General features: G+C 34.2%; 1 protein-coding gene across 1 annotated transcript; it reads left to right on the forward strand.

Moving 5' to 3' along the window:
* The first annotated feature begins 15,347 nt into the window (after positions 1–15,347).
* Positions 15,348–18,722, forward strand: LOC126682219 (pentatricopeptide repeat-containing protein At2g15820, chloroplastic). Its single transcript, XM_050377818.2, has 2 exons — positions 15,348–16,064; positions 16,590–18,722. The coding sequence occupies exons 1-2, from the start codon at positions 15,459–15,461 to the stop codon at positions 18,453–18,455; spliced, it is 2,472 nt and encodes an 823-aa protein (XP_050233775.1). The 5' UTR covers positions 15,348–15,458; the 3' UTR covers positions 18,456–18,722.
* The last annotated feature ends 2,801 nt before the right edge of the window (positions 18,723–21,523 follow it).

Consider the following 21,523-nt stretch of genomic DNA (forward strand, 5'->3'; position numbering starts at 1 on the left):
TGGGGCCAATTCTTGATGGGCTTGACTTCGGCCCATTTATATTACATTTAATTTAATTAGATTCTATTAGATTACATTTAATAATTTGATTATGTATAATTTAATCAAGCTGAATCTAGAAACAAATATAAAAACTTTGTTTATCTATCAATTACATCACATAAATTATTATGTAGATTAATTAGTGTTATTAAATTAAGTAGACACCCCTAAAATAGAAAGATAGGATATTATGGAGGGGCCACACCTCAAAGTTGGTACTAAAGAAGTATGGCCACAAATTGCAAAGCAATAAGAAATTAAAAAGGGTTAGTTAATTCCTTTTAAAATCTTTGGTAGTTGGTACAATGATCTTCAAGGTCAACTTGATAATATCCTCCTTGAATTTGGGCACCTTGTTTGTCCAATCAAACCATTTTTTTTATTCAGGCTAAATTTATATTTAGGTTCATGTAATTTTATAATTTTATTTAATGATCATTCTCTAAATTTCTGGTTTTATCTAATTACTGTATTTAATTTATTTTGACTTTTTTTTGAGAAAAATCGAAACGATATTATTAACTCGAATCAGTAGTGATAACAGTTGTAAGAAATTTAAAAAAAAAGTTAAACCAATCATGATGACCTTAAAAAGAACAGCCATAATGCGCTAATACATATGCCAGGGGAAAAGCCAAGATTTTTTTTAAAAGGGCAAAAATTATTATAATATGCATTCAAAAATTATTATAAAAAATTAACTTCATTAATAAAAATAATTGAATATAGTTCAACGTATATTAAATATCAATCGTGAAATTATACACGTCTTTTTTTTATATAATAATAAGAGTTAGACATCTATTTAAGTATTAAAAATATATTGATTTTCAAAAAAAAAATTAATGATACAATTGATTTTTTTTACTAAATGAATGATTAATTACATTAAAACAAGGTTTAATCACCAAATATTTTCACCTTTTAACCCCTTTTCAGTCTCACTCCAACGTTGTAATTTGTCAAATTTATCCAAATTCGCACTTTTTAATTTCAATTCCACCATCAAGTATTAAATTGATTTTTTATTCATTCGAATAAAAGTTCAAATAAATCATCCATTTTTAACTTTTTGAGCGGAAAAGAATTCAAATAAATACTTTATAAGGTTTTGATGAATCTTTCCCGAGTGAAAAAGAGTCCAATTTGATCTTAAGAGTGAAATTGGAGATTAAAGATGTAAATTTGGGTGCATTTGGCAAAATTATAACGTCAGAATGTAACTGAAAAGTGACTGAAAGGTGGATGTTTTTTTATGATTAAGCCTTAAAACAATTGTATTAAATAGTTTAATATATGTATATGAATTTTATAAAATTAAAATTTATACAAAAAGAGTATTATTCTTATGAGATATTCCTTCATTAAACTATAAAAAAAATTGGATATTTTGAAGGGGTAAATGTCATGGCATGCCCCTTTCTATCTCCGTCCTTGACATACGCAGTCTGATTCGCAGATCTTAAAAAACAAAATTTATATTATAAAACTGATTCGCTAAATCCACACAATTTATAATTAAGAAATCCGCCCCCTCACGACTAGGATTCCTTATAGCCAATACAACACCCATAGCGTCGGACTCGATCATAACTCTTCGACCATCTTCTACCCAGTTAAGGGCATCACGGATGCCCATAATCTCGGCCACTCTTGGCTCAAACTTAATTTTTTTTTTGACAATCGGATCAAACTTATTTATCAAACACTTTTAATATTTTAAACTGAATCATACTAAACAATAGTTTCAATTAATTTTCACCTTAGGTAAATTTTTCTGTAAGAAAAATAAACTAAATTTTTTTACTATATAAATTGAATTGAATATAAAAATACATCGATTTAATTTAGGCAAGGCTTAATTTCAAGTTATTTGGAATCCATGTGTGTATTTTTTTTCTTCTTCTTCTATTTTGTATAATTTTGGGCCATAATTTTAAAAATGAGAGATTATTATTATTGTGAGAAGGTTTTAATTGATTCTTTTTATCTATGCCCTTTCTTTCATCTCAGACAAAGTGTAAACCATTAAACGTTTATCTAAAATTTACTTTTACTTAGAGGTTTAATTAATTGGAGTCAAATTGTGAGCTATTCTAAATTAATTTAAAAATAAAAATATATTCAAAATCGGCTTGATTAATATTTGGTCAAATTCGAATTTGAACCACTCGAACTGGTTACCAAATCGTGTTAGAGTGTCAAAATTCCAAGTTACTCGAAGTCTAGTCGAACTTAAATTAATTTATATTTTTATCATTTATATTATATATTTGCAATAATATTTTTTATTTCTATATTAAAATTAAAGTTTAAATTTATATATAGATAATTAATTTGAGTTGAATTCGCATCTCAATTATTCTATCAAATTTGAACTAATAAAATAAAATTTGATCAAACTCAAGTCGAAATTCAAATTTTTAAATCGAGCTGAATTTATATTTAATAGTATTTTAACTCGATTTGATTAGAATTCTAAAGTCATATAAGGCTAGATCACGCCATTGCTTTCGTGCTTTTTGTTGAGTATATATGTGAATACATTTCTTAATATGGTTGCCACAAACACCAAGCATGTTTATAACCAATTATTGGGATGACAAAGAAAGTTTTTCCCTTATAGGTAGGAAAGCTACCTACCTTTTGTAGTTGCCACTATGGATTTACATTTAATTCAAGCCAAATCAAATAGCAATTTTTTATTAATTTTTTGATTTATTTATATTAAAAAAATTAAATAAAAATTGAAGTTAAATTAAACTGAAAATTAAAGTTTTATAATTTTAGTTCAATTAATCGATTTCAGTTTGATTTTCACATCTCTAGTTGCAGGTTAACATTTAGTTCCCACTAAACCATCAGATTCAAAGGCCTACTAGAATTATGAAATGAAATTTTTTTTAAGCATATTTTTGTGATTATGCAATCATTTTGAAATAAAAAGATTAACTTTTGCAAGTGCTGCTTTTGAGTTTTATTTTTCAAAATAATTTTACTTTGAGTAAATTATTTTGAGACTCTCCACGTAAGTCATAATTCACAGTTCGATATCTTTTATTTGAAAATCAAACGATTTGATACCTCACTTTTAATTATACAAATAATACAACCTTCTATTATAATTGGTATCAAATCACTAACTGAATTAAAAGTGAGGTATTGAATCGTCTAAAAATAAAGTATAAGATAGTTAACATAATTAAAAGTGAATTATCAAATCATTTGAATGTGAGTACTAAATTGTTAACGGGACTAACATAAGTCTTTAATTATAAATGAAATTAAAAGTAAAGTACCAAATCGTTAGATTTTCAAACAGGATGTACCAAACTGTAAATTACGACATATATTCTATTGAGTCATACTTTTAAAACTCAAATTACATGCTAACTACACACCCGCATTGAGTCGAAATCTTCATCCCGACGAGCAAACTTTTTACGAAACACTTCTCAAACTCAATCTCATCAAGAGACTTACATTCTCAACAATATAAACAAGTGCAAGATTAATATAATTGGTGGCTGACTGCGTGATAAAGACTATCTCTTCGTAAGTTAGCTTCTTGAGAAATTTTGCAGGATTGCCTCCCCACACCTGCATATATTACAAACACTTGAGCTATTATAACATGGATCACATCTTAAAGTTTTCACTTTAATTTAACTGCGCCTTAGAATATATTATAGACCATAGCTAATGCAATTATGGCCTGCATATACTGGGTGATAATAATTTTAGTGCGTAAGACCAATATGAATAATTATCGAAGCAATTCCAAATAAAATATATAATTATAAGACAAATATACTGATATCATTTTGCATGAAGAGAGAGATTGTGCAAAAACATATAAAAACAATGGTTGATTCCATAAAAAATTATTGACCTTTATACGATGTTTCATTTTAATCACGGCCTTTAGAAGTTGGCATTTGAAAACACGACCTTTCATTTTGTTTTCAAATCTATCATCAAGGTAAAATTCGGTGTATTTTTCTTAATTAAAAATTAGTCCTACATACTCTAACTGAAAGATAATAATATTTAGTGTCGATTTATAATTATATCTTTTATCAATAGTTCAGTGAAGAACTTAGTTAACCAAAATACACTAAAATGATAGATTTAAAAAAATAAAAGATCATAATTTTATATAAAATTATATATATTTTTATGTAAAGGTCGAGATATTTTTTTTTTATAAAATTAGCCCTAAAAACAATTTTATTAATCTTTATGAATTCACAAAATACTTTAATTCATCATAAGTGATCACTAATTTACATATTTCATATAAAAGAAAAGAGATTGGACCTATAAAATTTGGTAAAAGAACAATTCTAGCTCATAACAATCTATTTTAAATTTCAAGTAGCTAAAAAGCTTTGCTGCTTTTAATAGAGCAACACGCAAGTGCAAGCATTTTATATAGATGGGATGAGTTAAAATATAAGTAATAGAAATATAAAAAAGGGTAGAATGTTGGAAAACAACTGAAGTGAATATACTTACTTTTTTTTATTTATAACGAAAACTAAAAAGGAATGTACGGTAAAAAAAAGTTTAAATTCCTATTAAAAAAAATTAAAAATAACTTTTAACAATTAAAACTTCGTTTTAAAAAATATTCTAAAATTAAATAAAACAAATTTCTAAAGTGGGAATATATTATAAAACTAATAAATGAAAATAATAAATATAACTAATCGATGTGTGTAATTATTTTAAAGTAAAATTATAATATATTGATATTTATAAATATCTTATAGAACTATTAGATAAAAGGACAAATGACTAAAAAAGGGAAAAATTTTATAGAAAATTTTACAAAAATCTGAACTTTTTAATTTTATCCATATCGTCTTTAAACGCAGATTTTCATTTCAATAATGTCCAACTACGTGATTTTGCTGATGTGGCATCTACATGACGCCGATGTTTGAAAAAAATAGTATTTGACATCAAATTTAATTTTTTTGAATATAATTAGGTTGGCATACCATATTATGTACTATCCATTAAAATAATATCATGTGTTATTTTCATTTAAGTTTTACTAATGATTTTAAAAGAGAACGCAGCCCTAATTATACTTAAGCAAAAATGATAAATTATATATATACATATGTATATATACATATATACATATGTATATATACATATATATATAAAGTTATGTTGGAAAGTTATTGAATTTAAAAATTAAAAAGGAAAAAGTGCCTTGTAACTTGAAATGAGAAGATAGAGAGTTTTGTGGTTTTCCCACATTGCTTAGGAAAACTCAATACATTGGGTTTATAAACTTGGTCTTTCTCATATGGGTTTGGGCCCCAAGGGGTACCCAGTTTTGTGAACGGGCTAGGAGTTACATCCTACCCGATTTACCACGCGCGCGCCGTCCGGTCGGTCGGCCTGGCGTGGTCTGGGTGGGTGGTGGCTTCATTTTTCATTTTAGAACATACAGAAACACAGAGCAATACAGAGAAAGTGTTTTAGAGCTGATTTCACAGTGCAGTGTGATCAGTATTTCCGGCTGTTTTATCCTAGGGACGCCGCGGTTGATAGTCAGCTTTGCACCTCCGAGCTGTGCCGCGAAACGTCTAAAAGAGAGCGACCTAGTCCGCGACTCAGCCTCATCATATTCAGTTTTACAGCAATTGTATCAACAATTTTTAGACGTGTCCCTTTACAATTGCTGCCATGAATACCGATGAAGTTGCTGCCTACGGTTCTTCTACTGTTGATGCCAACAAACCATTCCGGTTTGAAGGCTTGCATTTCAAAAGATGGAAACAGAAGACTGAATTTTTCCTAACCATCAAGAAGGTGGTTTCTGTTTTGACAATGGCAATACCTGTCGTTGATGAAACTGCCGAGGAAGAAGAAAAGGAAAAACAGAACGGTGAACTTCAACAGTGGATGACTAATGATTACTTGTGCAAGAATTTTATTCTCAATGCACTAAGTGATGATCTCTATGATTACTACAATGATGGAAAGACTGCAAAGGAAACTTGGGAGGCGCTGCAAAAGAAATATGATACCGAGGAGGCGGGGACTAAAAAGTATGCAGTCAGCCGCTACCTTAAATATCAAATGAGTGATGAAAAATCTGTCGAGGCGCAATCCCATGAATTGCAGAAAATAGCTCATGAGATCATCTCCGAAGGTATGGTTCTTGATGAACAATTTCAAGTTGCTGTTTTAATTGACAAATTACCTCCTTCGTGGAGGGACTTTAAGAATTCTCTCAGGCACAAAACAAAAGAGTTCTCGCTGGAAAGCTTGATCACTCGTCTTCGGATTGAGGAAGAGGCGAGAAAACAAGATCTAAAAGATGAAGTGCTGGTTGTTTCTAACAACACAAGGAAGTTTAGTTCGATGAGTCTGAAGCCTAATGGCAAGAATTTTAAGAATCAGAATCGCAACTCGAACCAAAACCAAAATGTGAATCGCAACAAAGCGAACCAGAATGGTAATCCTTCAAGGAACCATATTGTGAAACAGGCACCACCTGTTAAGAATGACCTGCCACCATTTCTATGCTTTAACTGTGGAAAACCGGGTCATATGGCACGCAAGTGTCGGAACAAGCCAAGTACTGCTCCACAGGCTAACTTGACTGAAGAGCCTTTTACGGCTATGATAACAGAAATGATGGCTGAGATCAACCTTGTTGGTGGATCAAGTGGTTGGTGGGTAGACACAGGCGCTAATCGCCATGTTTGCCACGATCGTGCTATGTTCAAAACATACACTGCCGTGGACGATAAGAAAGTATTACTGGGTGATACTCACACCACTACTGTCGCTGGAATTGGAAGTGTTGAACTGAAATTTACTTCAGGAAAAACACTAATCTTGAAGGATGTGATGCACACTCCTATGATGAGGAAGAACTTGGTGTCTGGCTATCTTCTCAACAAGGCTGGATTCTTTCAGACTATTGGTGGAGATATGTACACCATTACTAAAAATGGTATTTTTGTGGGAAAGGGTTATGCTTGTGAGGGTATGTTTAAGTTGAATGTTGAAATTATCAATAAAGATGTTGCTTCTGTTTACATGGTTTGTGATTTTAATACTTGGCATGCAAGACTCTGTCATGTAAATAAAAGGATAATTAACAACATGAGCACCCTAGGATTAATTCCTAAAATGAACCAAACTGAGTTTGAAAAATGTGAATTCTGTAGTCAAGCTAAGATAACTAAAAACTCACATAAATCAGTAATTAGAGAATCTGAACCTTTAGATTTAATACATTCTGATATATGTGAACTTGACGGTACCTTGACCAGAAATGGTAAAAGATATTTTATCACTTTTATTGATGATTGTTCTGATTTTACACATGTGTATTTGATGAAAAATAAAAGTGATGCACTTGACATGTTCAAGTTATTTGTAACAGAAATTGAAAATCAATTCAATAAGAAAATCAAGAGATTTCGCAGTGATAGAGGTACTGAATATGAATCTAGCTTGTTTATAGAATTCTATAACTCACATGGTATTGTGCATGAAAGAACAGCACCTTATTCTCCTGAAATGAACGGTAAAGCCGAAAGAAAAAATAGAACACTTACAGAAGCAGTAGTGTCTATTTTATTGAATTCTGGAGCTGCTTCTTATTGGTGGGGTGAAATTCTGTTGACTGTTTGTTATGTACTCAACAGAGTCCCGAAATCAAACAGGAAGATTTCACCTTATGAGATCCTAAAGAAAAGACAACCAAATTTGTCTTATTTGAGAACTTGGGGCTGTTTAGCCTATGTTCGGATTCCTGATCCGAAACGAATAAAATTAGCAAGCAGAGCCTATGAATGTGTTTTCATTGGGTATGCAGTCAATAGCAAGGCTTATAGATTTTATGACTTGACTGCACGAGTTATTATTGAATCAGTAGATGCTGATTTTTATGAACAGAAATTTCCTTTTAAATTAGGAAATAGTGGGGGCGAATCATCTAGTAATGTTCCTGTGGTCAGGAATAATGAGATTACTAATGATAAAGAACCAGAAATCAGAAGAAGTAAAAGAGCTAGAATTTCGAAAGACTTTGGAACTGATTTCCATGTCTATTCTTTAGAGGAGGATCCTACGAACCTCCAGGAAGCTTTAACTTCATTAGATTCTGATTTGTGGCAAGAAGCCATAAATGATGAGATGGATTCATTAGAGTCCAATCATACATGGCATTTGACTGATCTGCCTCCCGGTTGCAAAACCATAGGTTGTAAATGGATCTTAAAAAATAAATTGAAACCTGATGGTACTGTAGACAAATACAAAGCTCGACTTGTAGCCAAGGGTTACAGACAACGTGAAAACGTTGATTTCTTTGATACCTATTCACCTGTTACTAGAATAACATCCATTAGAGTGCTGATTTCGATTGCTGCGCTATATGATTTGGTCGTACACCAAATGGATGTTAAAACTGCTTTTTTAAATGGTGAACTGGAGGAAGAAATTTACATGGATCAACCTGAAGGTTTTGTAATACATGGTCAGGAACAGAAGGTGTGCAAGTTAGACAAATCTTTGTATGGTCTAAAACAAGCACCTAAGCAATGGCATGAGAAATTTGATAATCTTGTCATCTCAAATGGCTTTAAAGTGAATGAAAGTGACAAATGTATTTACTACAAATCTGAAAAGGAACTTTGCACTTTCATATGTCTTTATGTAGATGACTTGTTGATTTTTGGATCAAATATTCATGTTGTGAATGCTGTGAAATCAATGTTGAGTGCCAACTTTGATATGAAAGATCTAGGTGAAGCGAATGTCATTCTTGGCATAAAGATAACTAGATCTGAAAAAGGAATTTCTTTAGATCAATCTCACTATGTTGAGAAGATTCTAAAGAAATATAACTACTTCGACTGTAAACCTGCATGTACACCTTATGATCCAAGTGTAAAACTTTTTAAGAACACTGGTGATAGTGTACGACAGTCTGAATATGCGAGCATCATTGGCAGCCTTCGGTATGCCACTGATTGTACTAGACCCGACATTGCATATGTCGTTGGATTACTGTGCAGGTTTACTAGTAGACCTAGTATTGAGCATTGGCATGCTATTGAAAGGGTTATGAGATACCTTAAAAGAACAATAAATCTTGGATTACATTATCTGAAGCATCCTGCTGTACTTGAAGGGTATAGTGATGCAGATTGGAATACATTGTCAGATGATTCCAAAGCCACGAGCGGCTATATTTTCAGTATAGCTGGTGGAGCTGTTTCTTGGAAATCAAAGAAACAGACGATTCTGGCTCAATCTACGATGGAGTCAGAAATGATAGCACTAGCTGCTGCTAGTGAAGAAGCAGGATGGCTAAGAAGCCTGCTAGCTGAGATTCCTTTATGGGAAAGACCGATACCAGCTGTGTTGATCCATTGCGATAGTACCGCGGCTATTGCAAAAATTGAGAACCGTTATTATAATGGTAAGAAACGACAGATACGTCGTAAGCACAGCACTGTTAGAGAGTTTATCTCAACAGGGGCTGTTAGAGTGGATCATGTACGCACTGATGATAACTTAGCAGATCCTTTGACGAAAGGATTAGCTAGAGAGAAAGTCCATAAAACCTCAAAAGGAATGGGACTATTGCCTATTGAATGAATCATCCATAATGGTAACCCGACCTAACTGACTGGAGATCCCAAGAAATAGGTTCAATGGGTAATAACAAGTTATGAATGATATGAGCCAGAACATGCAAAATTAATGCATGATTCCTAAAGCGAGAAGAGGATGAGTTAATAGAATCTCTTAATGAAGTCTATACTCCATATGGAGTGGAGTACCTAGCTATAGGAGTACTCTTGATAGCTTCACCTTTGTGAATGTGGAAGTGGGGCCGCTTCCTATGAAATTTGAGGCAAAATTTCTAGAGCGTTCACTAAACTGGGATAGACGTGCAGGGCCATAAATGCACGGGCTTTAGAAAAACACTTATGAAAAGAACGTGCGTGGTTTGATGTCCGAGATAGAGTTCAAGACTACGAGTCACTCTTGTTGAATCAGAATCTTACTCACTACGCAAAGGTTCAAATCGAAAGATACCTTTGTTTATGCACAATCTTAACAGAAATTGCTCGAGAAATTTTTTTTAAAATTCAAAGTGGGGGATTGTTGGAAAGTTATTGAATTTAAAAATTAAAAAGGAAAAAGTGCCTTGTAACTTGAAATGAGAAGATAGAGAGTTTTGTGGTTTTCCCACATTGCTTAGGAAAACTCAATACATTGGGTTTATAAACTTGGTCTTTCTCATATGGGTTTGGGCCCCAAGGGGTACCCAGTTTTGTGAACGGGCTAGGAGTTACATCCTACCCGATTTACCACACACGCGCGCGCGCGCCGTCCGTCCGGTCGGTCGGCCTGGCCTGGTCTGGTCTGGGTGGGTGGTTCGGTTCGGCTAGCACTTTATTTTTTGCATACAAAAGTATTAATGATTTTTTATTCAATTATTTTGTAACTGTAATGACTCTTCCACTCCATCTGACTGTTGCTGTTTTTCTTCATTAAATCAGAAATCATTTTCTGTATTTATTGTTCACTCAGCAGCTATGTTTTCTTAGCCTATAAATACTGGCTTCATTTTTCATTTTAGAACATACAGAAACACAGAGCAATACAGAGAAAGTGTTTTAGAGCTGATTTCACAGTGCAGTGTGATCAGTATTTCCGGCTGTTTTATCCTAGGGACGCCGCGGTTGATAGTCAGCTTTGCACCTCCGAGTTGTGCCGCGAAACGTTTAAAAGAGAGCGACCTAGTCCGCGACTCAGCCTCATCATATTCAGTTTTACAGCAATTGTATCAACAAGTTAACTCAAAATGAATCGAAAAATTGAGTACTCATATAAGGTATGCAACATGCAGGCCCATAAAGGAGAATTAAGATTAGATAATGAGTACTATCAGCGATTCTATAATTAATAAATATGATTAAAAATAAATATAAATAGTTTCATAATTTTAAATTTTGTATAGCCACTTTTGTATTTCTTTTTTCTATCTCTAATTAACAAAAAAAGGTAATTATGGTCATATAAAAAATTATTTTATTAAATATATTTATTTACCTACCCTGACCCTTAGTCTTGTTACAACCCAACCCAAGTCCATATGATAATTGTCGAAAACCAAACTAAGTAATGAAGTCTGGGACTATGAGCAAGTCTATGGTGACTTTGCATGCATTTTTGTGCACCATAAACTTCTGAGCGAGCGAAACCTTGAGAGGATTATATCATTGCTTGAAACCTAAAAAAACTCATGAATTTTCAAAGTTAGTTTGCGACCAATTTGTTTACATGTCCGCATATGATAGTAACCACGTGATGTAACTTATGTCATTAACATGCTTCCGTGATTGTAGTCTTAATGTTCTCGGATCATGTCATTATAATTGCATTAATCATTTGTTTGCATCGCTCTTAATTGTTAGTTCTTGAAGCGTTTATTCGAGTATTCAATAGTTTGGAGCTTTGATGTTTGATTCATGTTCAAGCATGATATAATTAGCTAGAATGTGTTTTCAAGTAAGATTCATTTCTTGCTTGAGAACAAACAAGGGTTTAGTGTGAAGATGTTTGATAGGAGTAGAATATTCCTAGTATTTGAGTCATTTTTGCATCGCTTTATAGTAATTTATTATGCAATTATGGGTGTTTGTGTGCGTTATTACATGTTTGAGCATTTTAGATACAATGGAGCGTTTGTCTAAAAGTACGAAGAATCAACGAAGTTGCAAAGTTTTAAGCGAAGAAGCATGCAAATATAAGGCATGTCTCAATCGAGACAAGGGTGTCCCGATCGAGACATGAAGAAACATTGGGACATGAATTTTTTTTCCCTGTGAGTCTCCATCGAGAAGTTTCACATCTCCATCAAGAAGTATGTAAAATTTAGGCATGTCTCGATCGAGACATGTTAAGATTGTTTTAGAAATAAAAATAAAGAAAAGACAAGACTTGAGGCACACTTCTACTTTTGTCCAAACATGCTTGTACTAGGATGTTTTATTTCTTTTTTTGTATTGCCTATAAAAGGCACCTTATCTCATTTTAGGGCACATACACAAATATAGAACAATTATTTGTAATTTTATTCTCCTAGTTTTAGCATAGTATCTTTTTGACTTTGAGTGTAGCCACCAACCTTTATTTCATTTCTAGATATTTCACCATTGTTAAAGCTTTGAAGCTTTTCTTGTTGTATGAACAAGTTTTATCTTCTTTATTAATGCAAACTTTATTGGTAGATTTAATCTCTCTAAGTAAGTATTTCTTAGTTATGTTTTCTATTTACCTATTAAATTTTAGTCTAAAGTTTGCTATGAGAAGTTAGAATCTTAATTTAAGGGTTGTTGATGATTGTCATATTTATATGAATGAGTTGTTGGGTTGATAAGTGATTAGAGCTTGTTGTGGTTATTAGACTTAATGTTATGATTAAATTGATCTCCATATCCTTGATGTTTGTTTAATTGATTAGACGAACGTTTGTTAATTAATCCGACCTAGTTAATCACATTCTTAGGACTTGATTACACGAGAGCGAGTTAGGGCTTAGATGGTCTTGGAGTTTCTATTTTCATCGGACTCAATTGATTAGTCAAAATCTAATTACACGTGAGTCAGTTGGATTTTGGCGTGCTAATTGAGCTTTGATTTTTTCGATATTTGAGGCTCGAGAGAACGGGATTGTGTTTTTGGATAGCTTGACCCTAGCGGACATCAATAGTTACCCCTTTTAATCACGATTTGTATGTGATTTGACTTAACAACCCTTGAACGCCTTTTATCTGTTTGGATACTCGTTTTATTTGTTCATTGTTTTTTCGTGAATTGCTAGTTTTGTGTTCTATTGAATTGTTAATTGATTACTGATAGAATAAGACTAAAATACTAACAAAGTACGCAAATCCCACATCGCATAAGAGAACTAAGCATAAGCTTGCGTATAAAAAGGCAAGTCCCAAGCCACCAGAAGGGCCTGGATCCGAAGCTCATACCTTCAGTCCGAATTTGTATTTAGAACCCAATAATATCCTTTGCAAAATCCCCACATCTATCAGTTACAATTGGTTTGCTATTAGTTGTTTAAGTGTTTATAAAATCTTTACCGTTTTATGCTAACCGAATGAAAGACTTAATCGAAATCATTCTCATTGAATGTCGTTGTCTCTGTGAATTTGATTACCCGGACTTATAGTCCATTTTATTATGCGTTGTAATACCATCACTCTTGCGGTAAATGACCAACACCAGCCTTATTCAATAGGGTCTTACGAGCGCAAGACCTTTGGCTTGTGCTCGCAAGATCCTATTGAGGCCGCATCCTTGTTCCAGAGAATGGCCTTGCGAGCACAAGAACCCGGTTGTGCTCATAAGGCCCATGCTTGGATATTTTGTAAAATTGTCTCAAAAATACCCTTAAAACTTGGAGAAACGCAAGGACAAAAATGGAAATTTCTAGGGCACGTCTATTTTGAGCCAACAAAGTATAAAAGGTTCTCTTTTCAAGAAGCCATCATATCACCATCTACCTCCATATTATTCCATATCATCCATTAAACCTCCATTATAATGCTTAGTTGAGTTGTGTTTTTGTATTGTAATCAACATTTTGGGATTTGAATTAATCATTTGTAAATTCATCAACACTTGGATAATTAATCTAATTATTTTTGTTATCTTTCAGGTAATTAATCTAATCGTTTTTCCAAATTTTCTTCTGGAAGTTCTATCTTAAAAGAGGTATGTAGTAAACATTTTCCTTCTAAACTGTAGTAGTCAATAGAGTCGTTGTTATTTAACATCTCGTCTTTTGTCGCACTTTGTTTGTATGATGTTATTATTTATGAAATGATATTATGCCATGATAATTATTCTTGTTTGATGTTTTGGAGACTCCAGTTGATTCGAGTGATTATTTTATTTATGATTGATAGCTTAAAATTGGAATATGAGTTGATCCGAGTATTAACATTGAATAAAAATTGTTGTGTATGTTATGATGTTGGAGTCTCGGTTGCCTCGAAAATTTTATTTGAATGATGGATTATGTATATTGGATGTTGAATTTGTTATTTTTCTTAGGTTATTATGGGTTTCGGAGCAACCATTCTTGTTTTCTAGTGTCAGTCGCGGTGTCGTAAAATCGGGTCGTGACAGTATTTCATCTTCAAACCCACTTTCCGAACCTTATTCTTCCTCTACCTTAAACCTACCGCCACCCACAACCTCCACCACTATCGGCCACCATTTTTTCTTCTTCTTCACCATCACCACTGGTCCATCATCACCATTGAACAATGCAACAAACAAGCATCGATCAATGAATGACGAAGCAGACGCTCACTGTCACCGTTCTTCTTCTTCTTCTTCTTCTTCTTCTCACTGCCACCCTCAACAATGAACCAGACGCTCCTCGCATCAACAATATTATTCTTTTCAGCTCTAGCAGCAGCAGTAGTCACCACCTCCAGTAGAAGCAGTAAAGACGACAACTGATGGTCCTGGCAGAAAGTGACGGGGACAACAGTTGTTATTGGGGATGGCGACTGTAAATTAGAGGTTAGGTTAATGAGGTTTAATTAGGTTATTTAGAATTTCAAAAGATTCCAATTATGATTATAATTAGAGGTTTAATTAGGTTTAATTATTTATTCACTGTCTTTTTTTGTCATAAGGGTATTTTTGACCGAATTTTTGAATTTTTGAATTTTTGAACTTATGGACTTTTGATTGGTTTTATAAAATTTATTTTATTTTGATATTTCATGCTAAGTTTTTTATCCTTTATTCGAAGAAAATGTATAAAAATAAGGGGTTAAGGTACAAAAATGACCCTAATGTTTACCTGTGACTCACATTCCCCTCTAATATTTTTCGAGTCTAAAAAATGACCTTAACGTTACCATAATGGAACAAATATACCGTCCGTCTAACGGTAGTATGTTTGAACGTTAACTCGGTTGATGTGGAATACAATTAGTTGTTACTCTAATGTTTTTCCAGTCTATGACCTTAACGTTATCTAAGTGAAACAAATATAACCCTAACGTTACCGAATTGGAATAAATTTACCCCTCCGTCTAAAGGTGGAGGATATATTTGTTCCACTTTAATAAGGTTAGGGTCATTTATGAGACTAAAAAAATATTATGAGAATGTGAACCATATAGTAAATATTAGGGTCATTTTGTACCTTATTCCTAAAAATAATTTTTCACAAGGTGTGAATTGCAAATCTAATTGTTCACATAACATAACCGTAAATCGATCGGATCAATGAGCGGGTTTGGGCAAAAACTTGCCCACACCAATTATATCTCTAAAACCCCATCCACTTCCACCACCTATAAACCCCGAGCAAACCAGCCATGCTTATTGGCGCCACCACTTGCAGAGCCCAGGAACTCTCTTTACCGACGTTAACTCTCTCACTTCTCCATAACTTCAACACCAATTCTATGCGCACTTCACTTTTTTCATTCTCTTCTCTGTCTCTTCTCCGTTCTCTCACCCTCTCAGTACCCCACCACCACCAACAGTGCCTCCACCGCCGTCTGCTTCTCTGCTCCCTACACAAATCCCGACATCCCCATCAAAGAATCTCCTCACTTCGTTCACTAAACTCTCTGCGTACTTCTGCCGAACAGTTGGCGTGCAATGAAGAGAAATGGGATTTTTCTGGCTACAACGAGAATGAAAATGATGTTTTTAAGTTCGACGGCGACCCGGGGGGTTCGGGGGCAAGTGGGGATTTGAAGCACTCGGAGTTGGGTCTGGAAGTGATGGAATTGGAGGAGTTGCCGGAGCAGTGGAGGCGGGCGAGATTGGCTTGGCTTTGTAAGCAACTGCCTGCGCATAAAGTTGGGACCTTGGTTAAAATACTTAATGCTCAGAAGAAGTGGATGAGACAAGATGATGCTACTTATGTTGCTGTTCATTGTATGCGTATTCGCGAAAATGAGACTGGCTTTAGGGTAATCTAATTGATTCTTTTTCTTTCTTTTGTAAATATTTGATAATTTGATTTTGTTGGAACTTGCTGGTTTGAGTTACTAGTCGCATTGAATTCAATTTAAATGTTGGATTGTGCCAAGAACATGTCGTTTTGTGGTATGATTCGTTACTTACAAAATTCCTAGCTTTATCAAGTCGAAAGAATTGTTTTCTTAGCGTCTTTAACCTTTCCGAATAAGAGATTGACCCCTACAATTCAATTCAATTGATTTTGCATTTTAGACTGTCTAAAACACGGTGAATAAGGTAGCCGATGACCTTTAGATTGACATTTGGAAATTGTATTTCAGGTTTTTCATTTAGGCTGAACATGAGTTACTTTTCAGAGGTTATGCAACTTCACAAAGTTTGAAGACGAATGAAAATGTGTGATTTTGTTTTAGTTATAAAGCTGCAGCCTCTTTTGGCGTCAGTTCAATGTATGCAGGTTTGAACAAATGAAAATAGAGATTTTTAATTGAAAATTTTCTTTGCTTGATGTGCAGGTGTATAAATGGATGATGCAGCAGCACTGGTATCGGTTTGATTTTGCTTTGGCTACAAAATTATCAGATTACTTGGGCAAAGAACGGAAGTTCGCAAAGTGCAGGGAGATATTTGATGATATCATCAATCAGGGACGTGTGCCTAGTGAGTCTACTTTTCATATTTTGATTGTTGCATATCTTAGTGCTCCAGTTCAAGGCTGTTTGGAGGAAGCATGTGCCATTTATAATCGTATGATTCAGCTGGGAGGTTACCAGCCACGACTTAGTTTACACAATTCTCTCTTTAGAGCTCTTGTAAGTAAACCAGGAGGATTTGCAAAGCAGTATCTAAAGCAAGCTGAATTCATATATCATAATTTGGTGACTTCTGGACTTGAGATACAGAAGGATATTTATGGTGGTCTAATTTGGCTCCATAGTTATCAGGACACAATTGATAAAGAAAGAATCACATCAATACGTAAAGAAATGAAACAAGCTGGAATGGTGGAAGCTAGGGAAGTTCTTGTGTCGATTTTGAGAGCTTGCTCGAAGGAAGGTGATGTGGAGGAAGCAGAAAAAACATGGCTCAAACTCCTCAAAACAGATGGTGGTCTCCCCACGCAAGCCTTTGTGTATAGAATGGAAGTCTTTGCAAAAGTCGGGGAATATTTGAAGTCTTTAGCGATATTTAGGGAAATGCAGGAATGTTTGGGTTCTGCTAGTGTAGCAGCATATCATAAAATTATAGAGGTATTATGCCGAGCTCGAGAAGTTGAATTGGCGGAGTCGGTATTAAAAGAGTTTATTAGAAGTGGTATGAAGCCCCTCATGCCATCTTTTAACGATATAATGAATATGTACCTTAATTTGAATATGCATGAAAAATTGGAGTCGGCCTTTTCAGCATGCATAAACAACTCTCGACCAAACCGGGACATATATAATATATACTTGGATTCATTGATAAAAGTTGGTAAGCTTGAAAAAGCACAAGATGCCTTCAACAATATGTTAAGTGATGAGGCTATTGGAGTGAACACGAGATCTTGCAATCTCATTCTCAGTGGGTACCTCTCATCTGGATACCATATGGAAGCAGAGAAGATATATGATTTGATGTGCCAGAAGAAATATGATATTGAGCCCTCATTGATGGAAAAACTTGATTATGTATTAAGTTTGAGCAGGAAAGTTGTTAAGAAGCCTTTAAGCGTCAAGCTAAGCAAAGATCAAAGAGAAATTTTAGTGGGGTTGCTGTTAGGTGGTCTGCGAATAGATTCAGATGAATACGAGAAGAAACACATGATTCGATTCGACTTCAACGAGAATTCTAGCACACATTCTATTTTGAGGAGACATTTATATGATAAGTACCATGAGTGGTTACATCCCTCTTGTAAGCTTGCCGATGAAAGTAATGATGTATCCTACAGATTTTCTACCATATCGCATTCTTACTTTGGCTTCTATGCAGACCAGTTTTGGCCGAAAGGTAAGCCTATGATACCCAAGCTAATTCATCGGTGGTTGTCACCACAGGTTCTTGCGTACTGGTATATGTATGGAGGTCACAGAACATCTTCAGGGGATATTTTGTTGAAGCTAATAGGAAACAGAGAGGGTGTTGAAAAGGTTGTCAAAACATTGAAAGCAAAATCTCTGAATTTCAGAGTGAAGAGAAAGGGAAGAGTTTTTTGGATAGGCTTTCTGGGAAACGATTCTGTATGGTTCTGGAAACTGGTCGAGCCTTACATTTTGGATGACTTGAAAAGTTATCTAAAAGCGGGTGATCGGACATTGGATGATAATGCTGAAGAATCTCGAAATATAAATTTTGACAGTGCCTCCGAGTCAGAATACAGTGATGATGTACATTCGTAGAACGTCTTTTTTATGAGCCTAGTCTTGCCCATTTGGTGATTCAGTACTCACGACAAAGTTTATTCGCAGGCCAAGTACGTTTAGAAAGAGTTTATGCTTCTCATCCCGCTTATGTATCATCCTCAAATGGCAGAGTTGTACATACTAATATTGGTACATAGTGGAGTCATGTGATTAAACAAGTTGATAAAATGTTGGGAGAAATACTTTTTTCAGTAGATGTTTCTTGTGTACGGTGTTATTTAACGTTCGGCTGCTTGATCATCACCCTTTGTTTAAGTTCACATATCTGAAATTTTATATCTATATTATACTCTTATAAAAAATAGCGTTTCGCCTGTATTTCATGTTAGCATTTTCCGTTTCAGCATTTTCCTTCTAACACAGAGACGCTTATGCTCAACATGTCCAATTTCAAATTTAATCTCCTTCCCATCTTCAACTTTGAAAGGTATACTGTATAACCCTTTCAATGGATCTTTAATTTTTTTCTTTCCACTCTTATGCTCTCTTTCATTTTCAGAAGATAATCTTTTCTCTAAATTACCCTCATCAACATCACTCATTTGATCATCGTCATCACTTTTATAAGGATTACTATATTCACTATCAGAACTTTTATTATCATGCATGTCATCCTCATTCAGCCAGTCATTGTCATCACTATCAGAAAAATCAAAGTCACTAGCTGGATTACTTTCGTCATCGTCATCATCATCAGAATTCACTATTAAAGGTATTTTGCACCTTCTAAGATGTGTCACAGCCCTCTGTGGTACACCCCTCTCTCTCCCTCTCCCTATCACTTTACCTCTTACTGCTTCAACATATGATTGGAGTTCGGCCTCTGCATATGGTTGGAGTTCGGCCTTTGCCTGTGCTATAAGTTCTGCATCTGTAATATCATGTGCCTCTGTTATACCCACTGAGGTTGTAGTCTCTTCTACTTCTGTTCTATTATCAGCCTGTGTTACACACTCAGTTATACCTGAGTGTTATACCCTATGCCTGTTCTTGTTGCTCCACCTCTACCTGTTCTTGTTGCTCCACCTCTGCCTGTGTAAATCCTACTGCCTCTGCATGTGATTCAAAATCTGCTTGTGTGCTACCCTCTATCACACCTTCAACTTGTGTTCCACCCTCTCTAATATCGTCATCAACAATTAAATCCTCTATCATACCTTCAACTTGTGTTCCACCCTCTCTAATATCTTCATCCAAAGTTAAATCTTCTATTATACCATCTGATTTTATACTACCAGCTTTGTGATTCCACCTAGCCCTTAGCCTTATTGGTAACCTAACCCTTACCCCTTTCCTTTTGCTAACTGATTTTTTCATAACCTCTTTTGCCTTTTTAGGAACTAATCCATCCTCATTAGAACTTTCAGGAATAGCTTTAAACAGCAATTCTATCACTTCTTTTTCTTCCCTGTCATCAATAACACTGGTAGGCAAAAACGTTACACGCTCCATAGGTGCAACCTGCCTTTTAAACACACTAAGAGGAACTATACCATCTTCCATATAGCTACTAAACATGTTATCTATATCACCATCACAGTTAATTGAATACTATTGCCACAATAAACATCAATAAAATCACTTTCAATTGAAAACAGCCTATGACAATCCTCCAATAATTGAAAATACGAATACTGCTTATGAGAAACATTGCTTCTAACTTTTTCTTCTTCTTTAAATTTGAATTTCAACACATAATTCTTTGCATATGTTTCCTGATAACAAAACAGAAAATTAAACTAATTTAATTACAGATTCTATTGACCCATACAAACCTACTAATTGAATTGAATATAAATTATTTATTTTAGAGACAACTCTGAAACTCCACATTCACCAGTACAAACCTACTAAAAAGATGTAATGGACACAACTGCTAAAGCAAAAACTCACAAGACATTGATTCTATTGGCAGTACTATATAGTAAGTAGAACATAAATAGAAACAAGAATCATCTATGATAAAAAGATAAATAAAAAATAAAAAAGCAGGAATAACATATAAGCCGCAAAACCAAGCAATACTAAAACATAGCACAACAAGGATGAAAATGAAAGTGATGGATAAAAGACCAGAACAACACACAAAACTCACAATAATGACTCTAGTCATAGACCCAGAGACCAACCTGACTAAGTCCCTGACCCAGTACGCAGTTATAACTGCATTAATATCTGATAAGTCAGGATAACACCGAGATCCTTTGAAATTAGGGATAAAGGCAAATATTAACAACAAGATAACCGAGATCAATAAGGAACAATTAGACTACAAAACAAAGACTACAAAATATATATAGAGAGAGGTCTAAGCCATGTAATATTCGTATTCACTTCTTATCATTTCTCACTGAGACTCCATCAAAGACTGACTTAGGCATCGGAGGGTGTTCGAGCCAACACCGGCTCGAATCCTTCTAACTTGTTGATCTTGGCAAGTGGGAGCTCAGCGACAAAGGCGATCATCAAAACCATCAGAAAGTAACAAAATTGGAGTTAACAAACCAGCAGACGTACCTTTACAACTTCGTCTCTTGCAGAAATTTCCTCCGTCATTGGCTTTGTTGTTTTGTCTTTTTCGATTGCAGAAATGTCATTCATTACCGTCTTTCTTGCTTTGTCTTTTTCGATTGCAGAAACTTCATCCATTGCTTTATAAATTACTGGTCATCTTCGTTAATTTGGACATGTGAGTAGCGAGTAACAAAATTGGAGAATAGGGTTTGAGAGTTCAATAAGGTTTGAGAGTTCAAAAGACGATTTCAATTTTGGTAAAGAATTAAGTTTAGTGTTTAGGTCTTTATAATGAAACGCCAACGTTCAAGTATTGATGTTTTTGATTCTTTTCTCCTGTACATGAAACGACAACGTATAGGCTAAGGGGCTTTTTTGTCTTTTCATTCTTCATTAACGGAAAAATGAACAAAAATTGACAGGAGGACCTTTAAGTTTATATAATAAAAACTGAGGGACCATTAAGTAGACTTTTGAAATAAAGAGTACTAAACTGTTAATTATAGTATACTTCAGGGACTTTTAAATAA

Source organism: Mercurialis annua, linkage group LG5 (assembly GCF_937616625.2).
Source record: "Mercurialis annua linkage group LG5, ddMerAnnu1.2, whole genome shotgun sequence".
In the NCBI taxonomy this organism is placed as follows: Eukaryota; Viridiplantae; Streptophyta; class Magnoliopsida; order Malpighiales; family Euphorbiaceae; genus Mercurialis; species Mercurialis annua.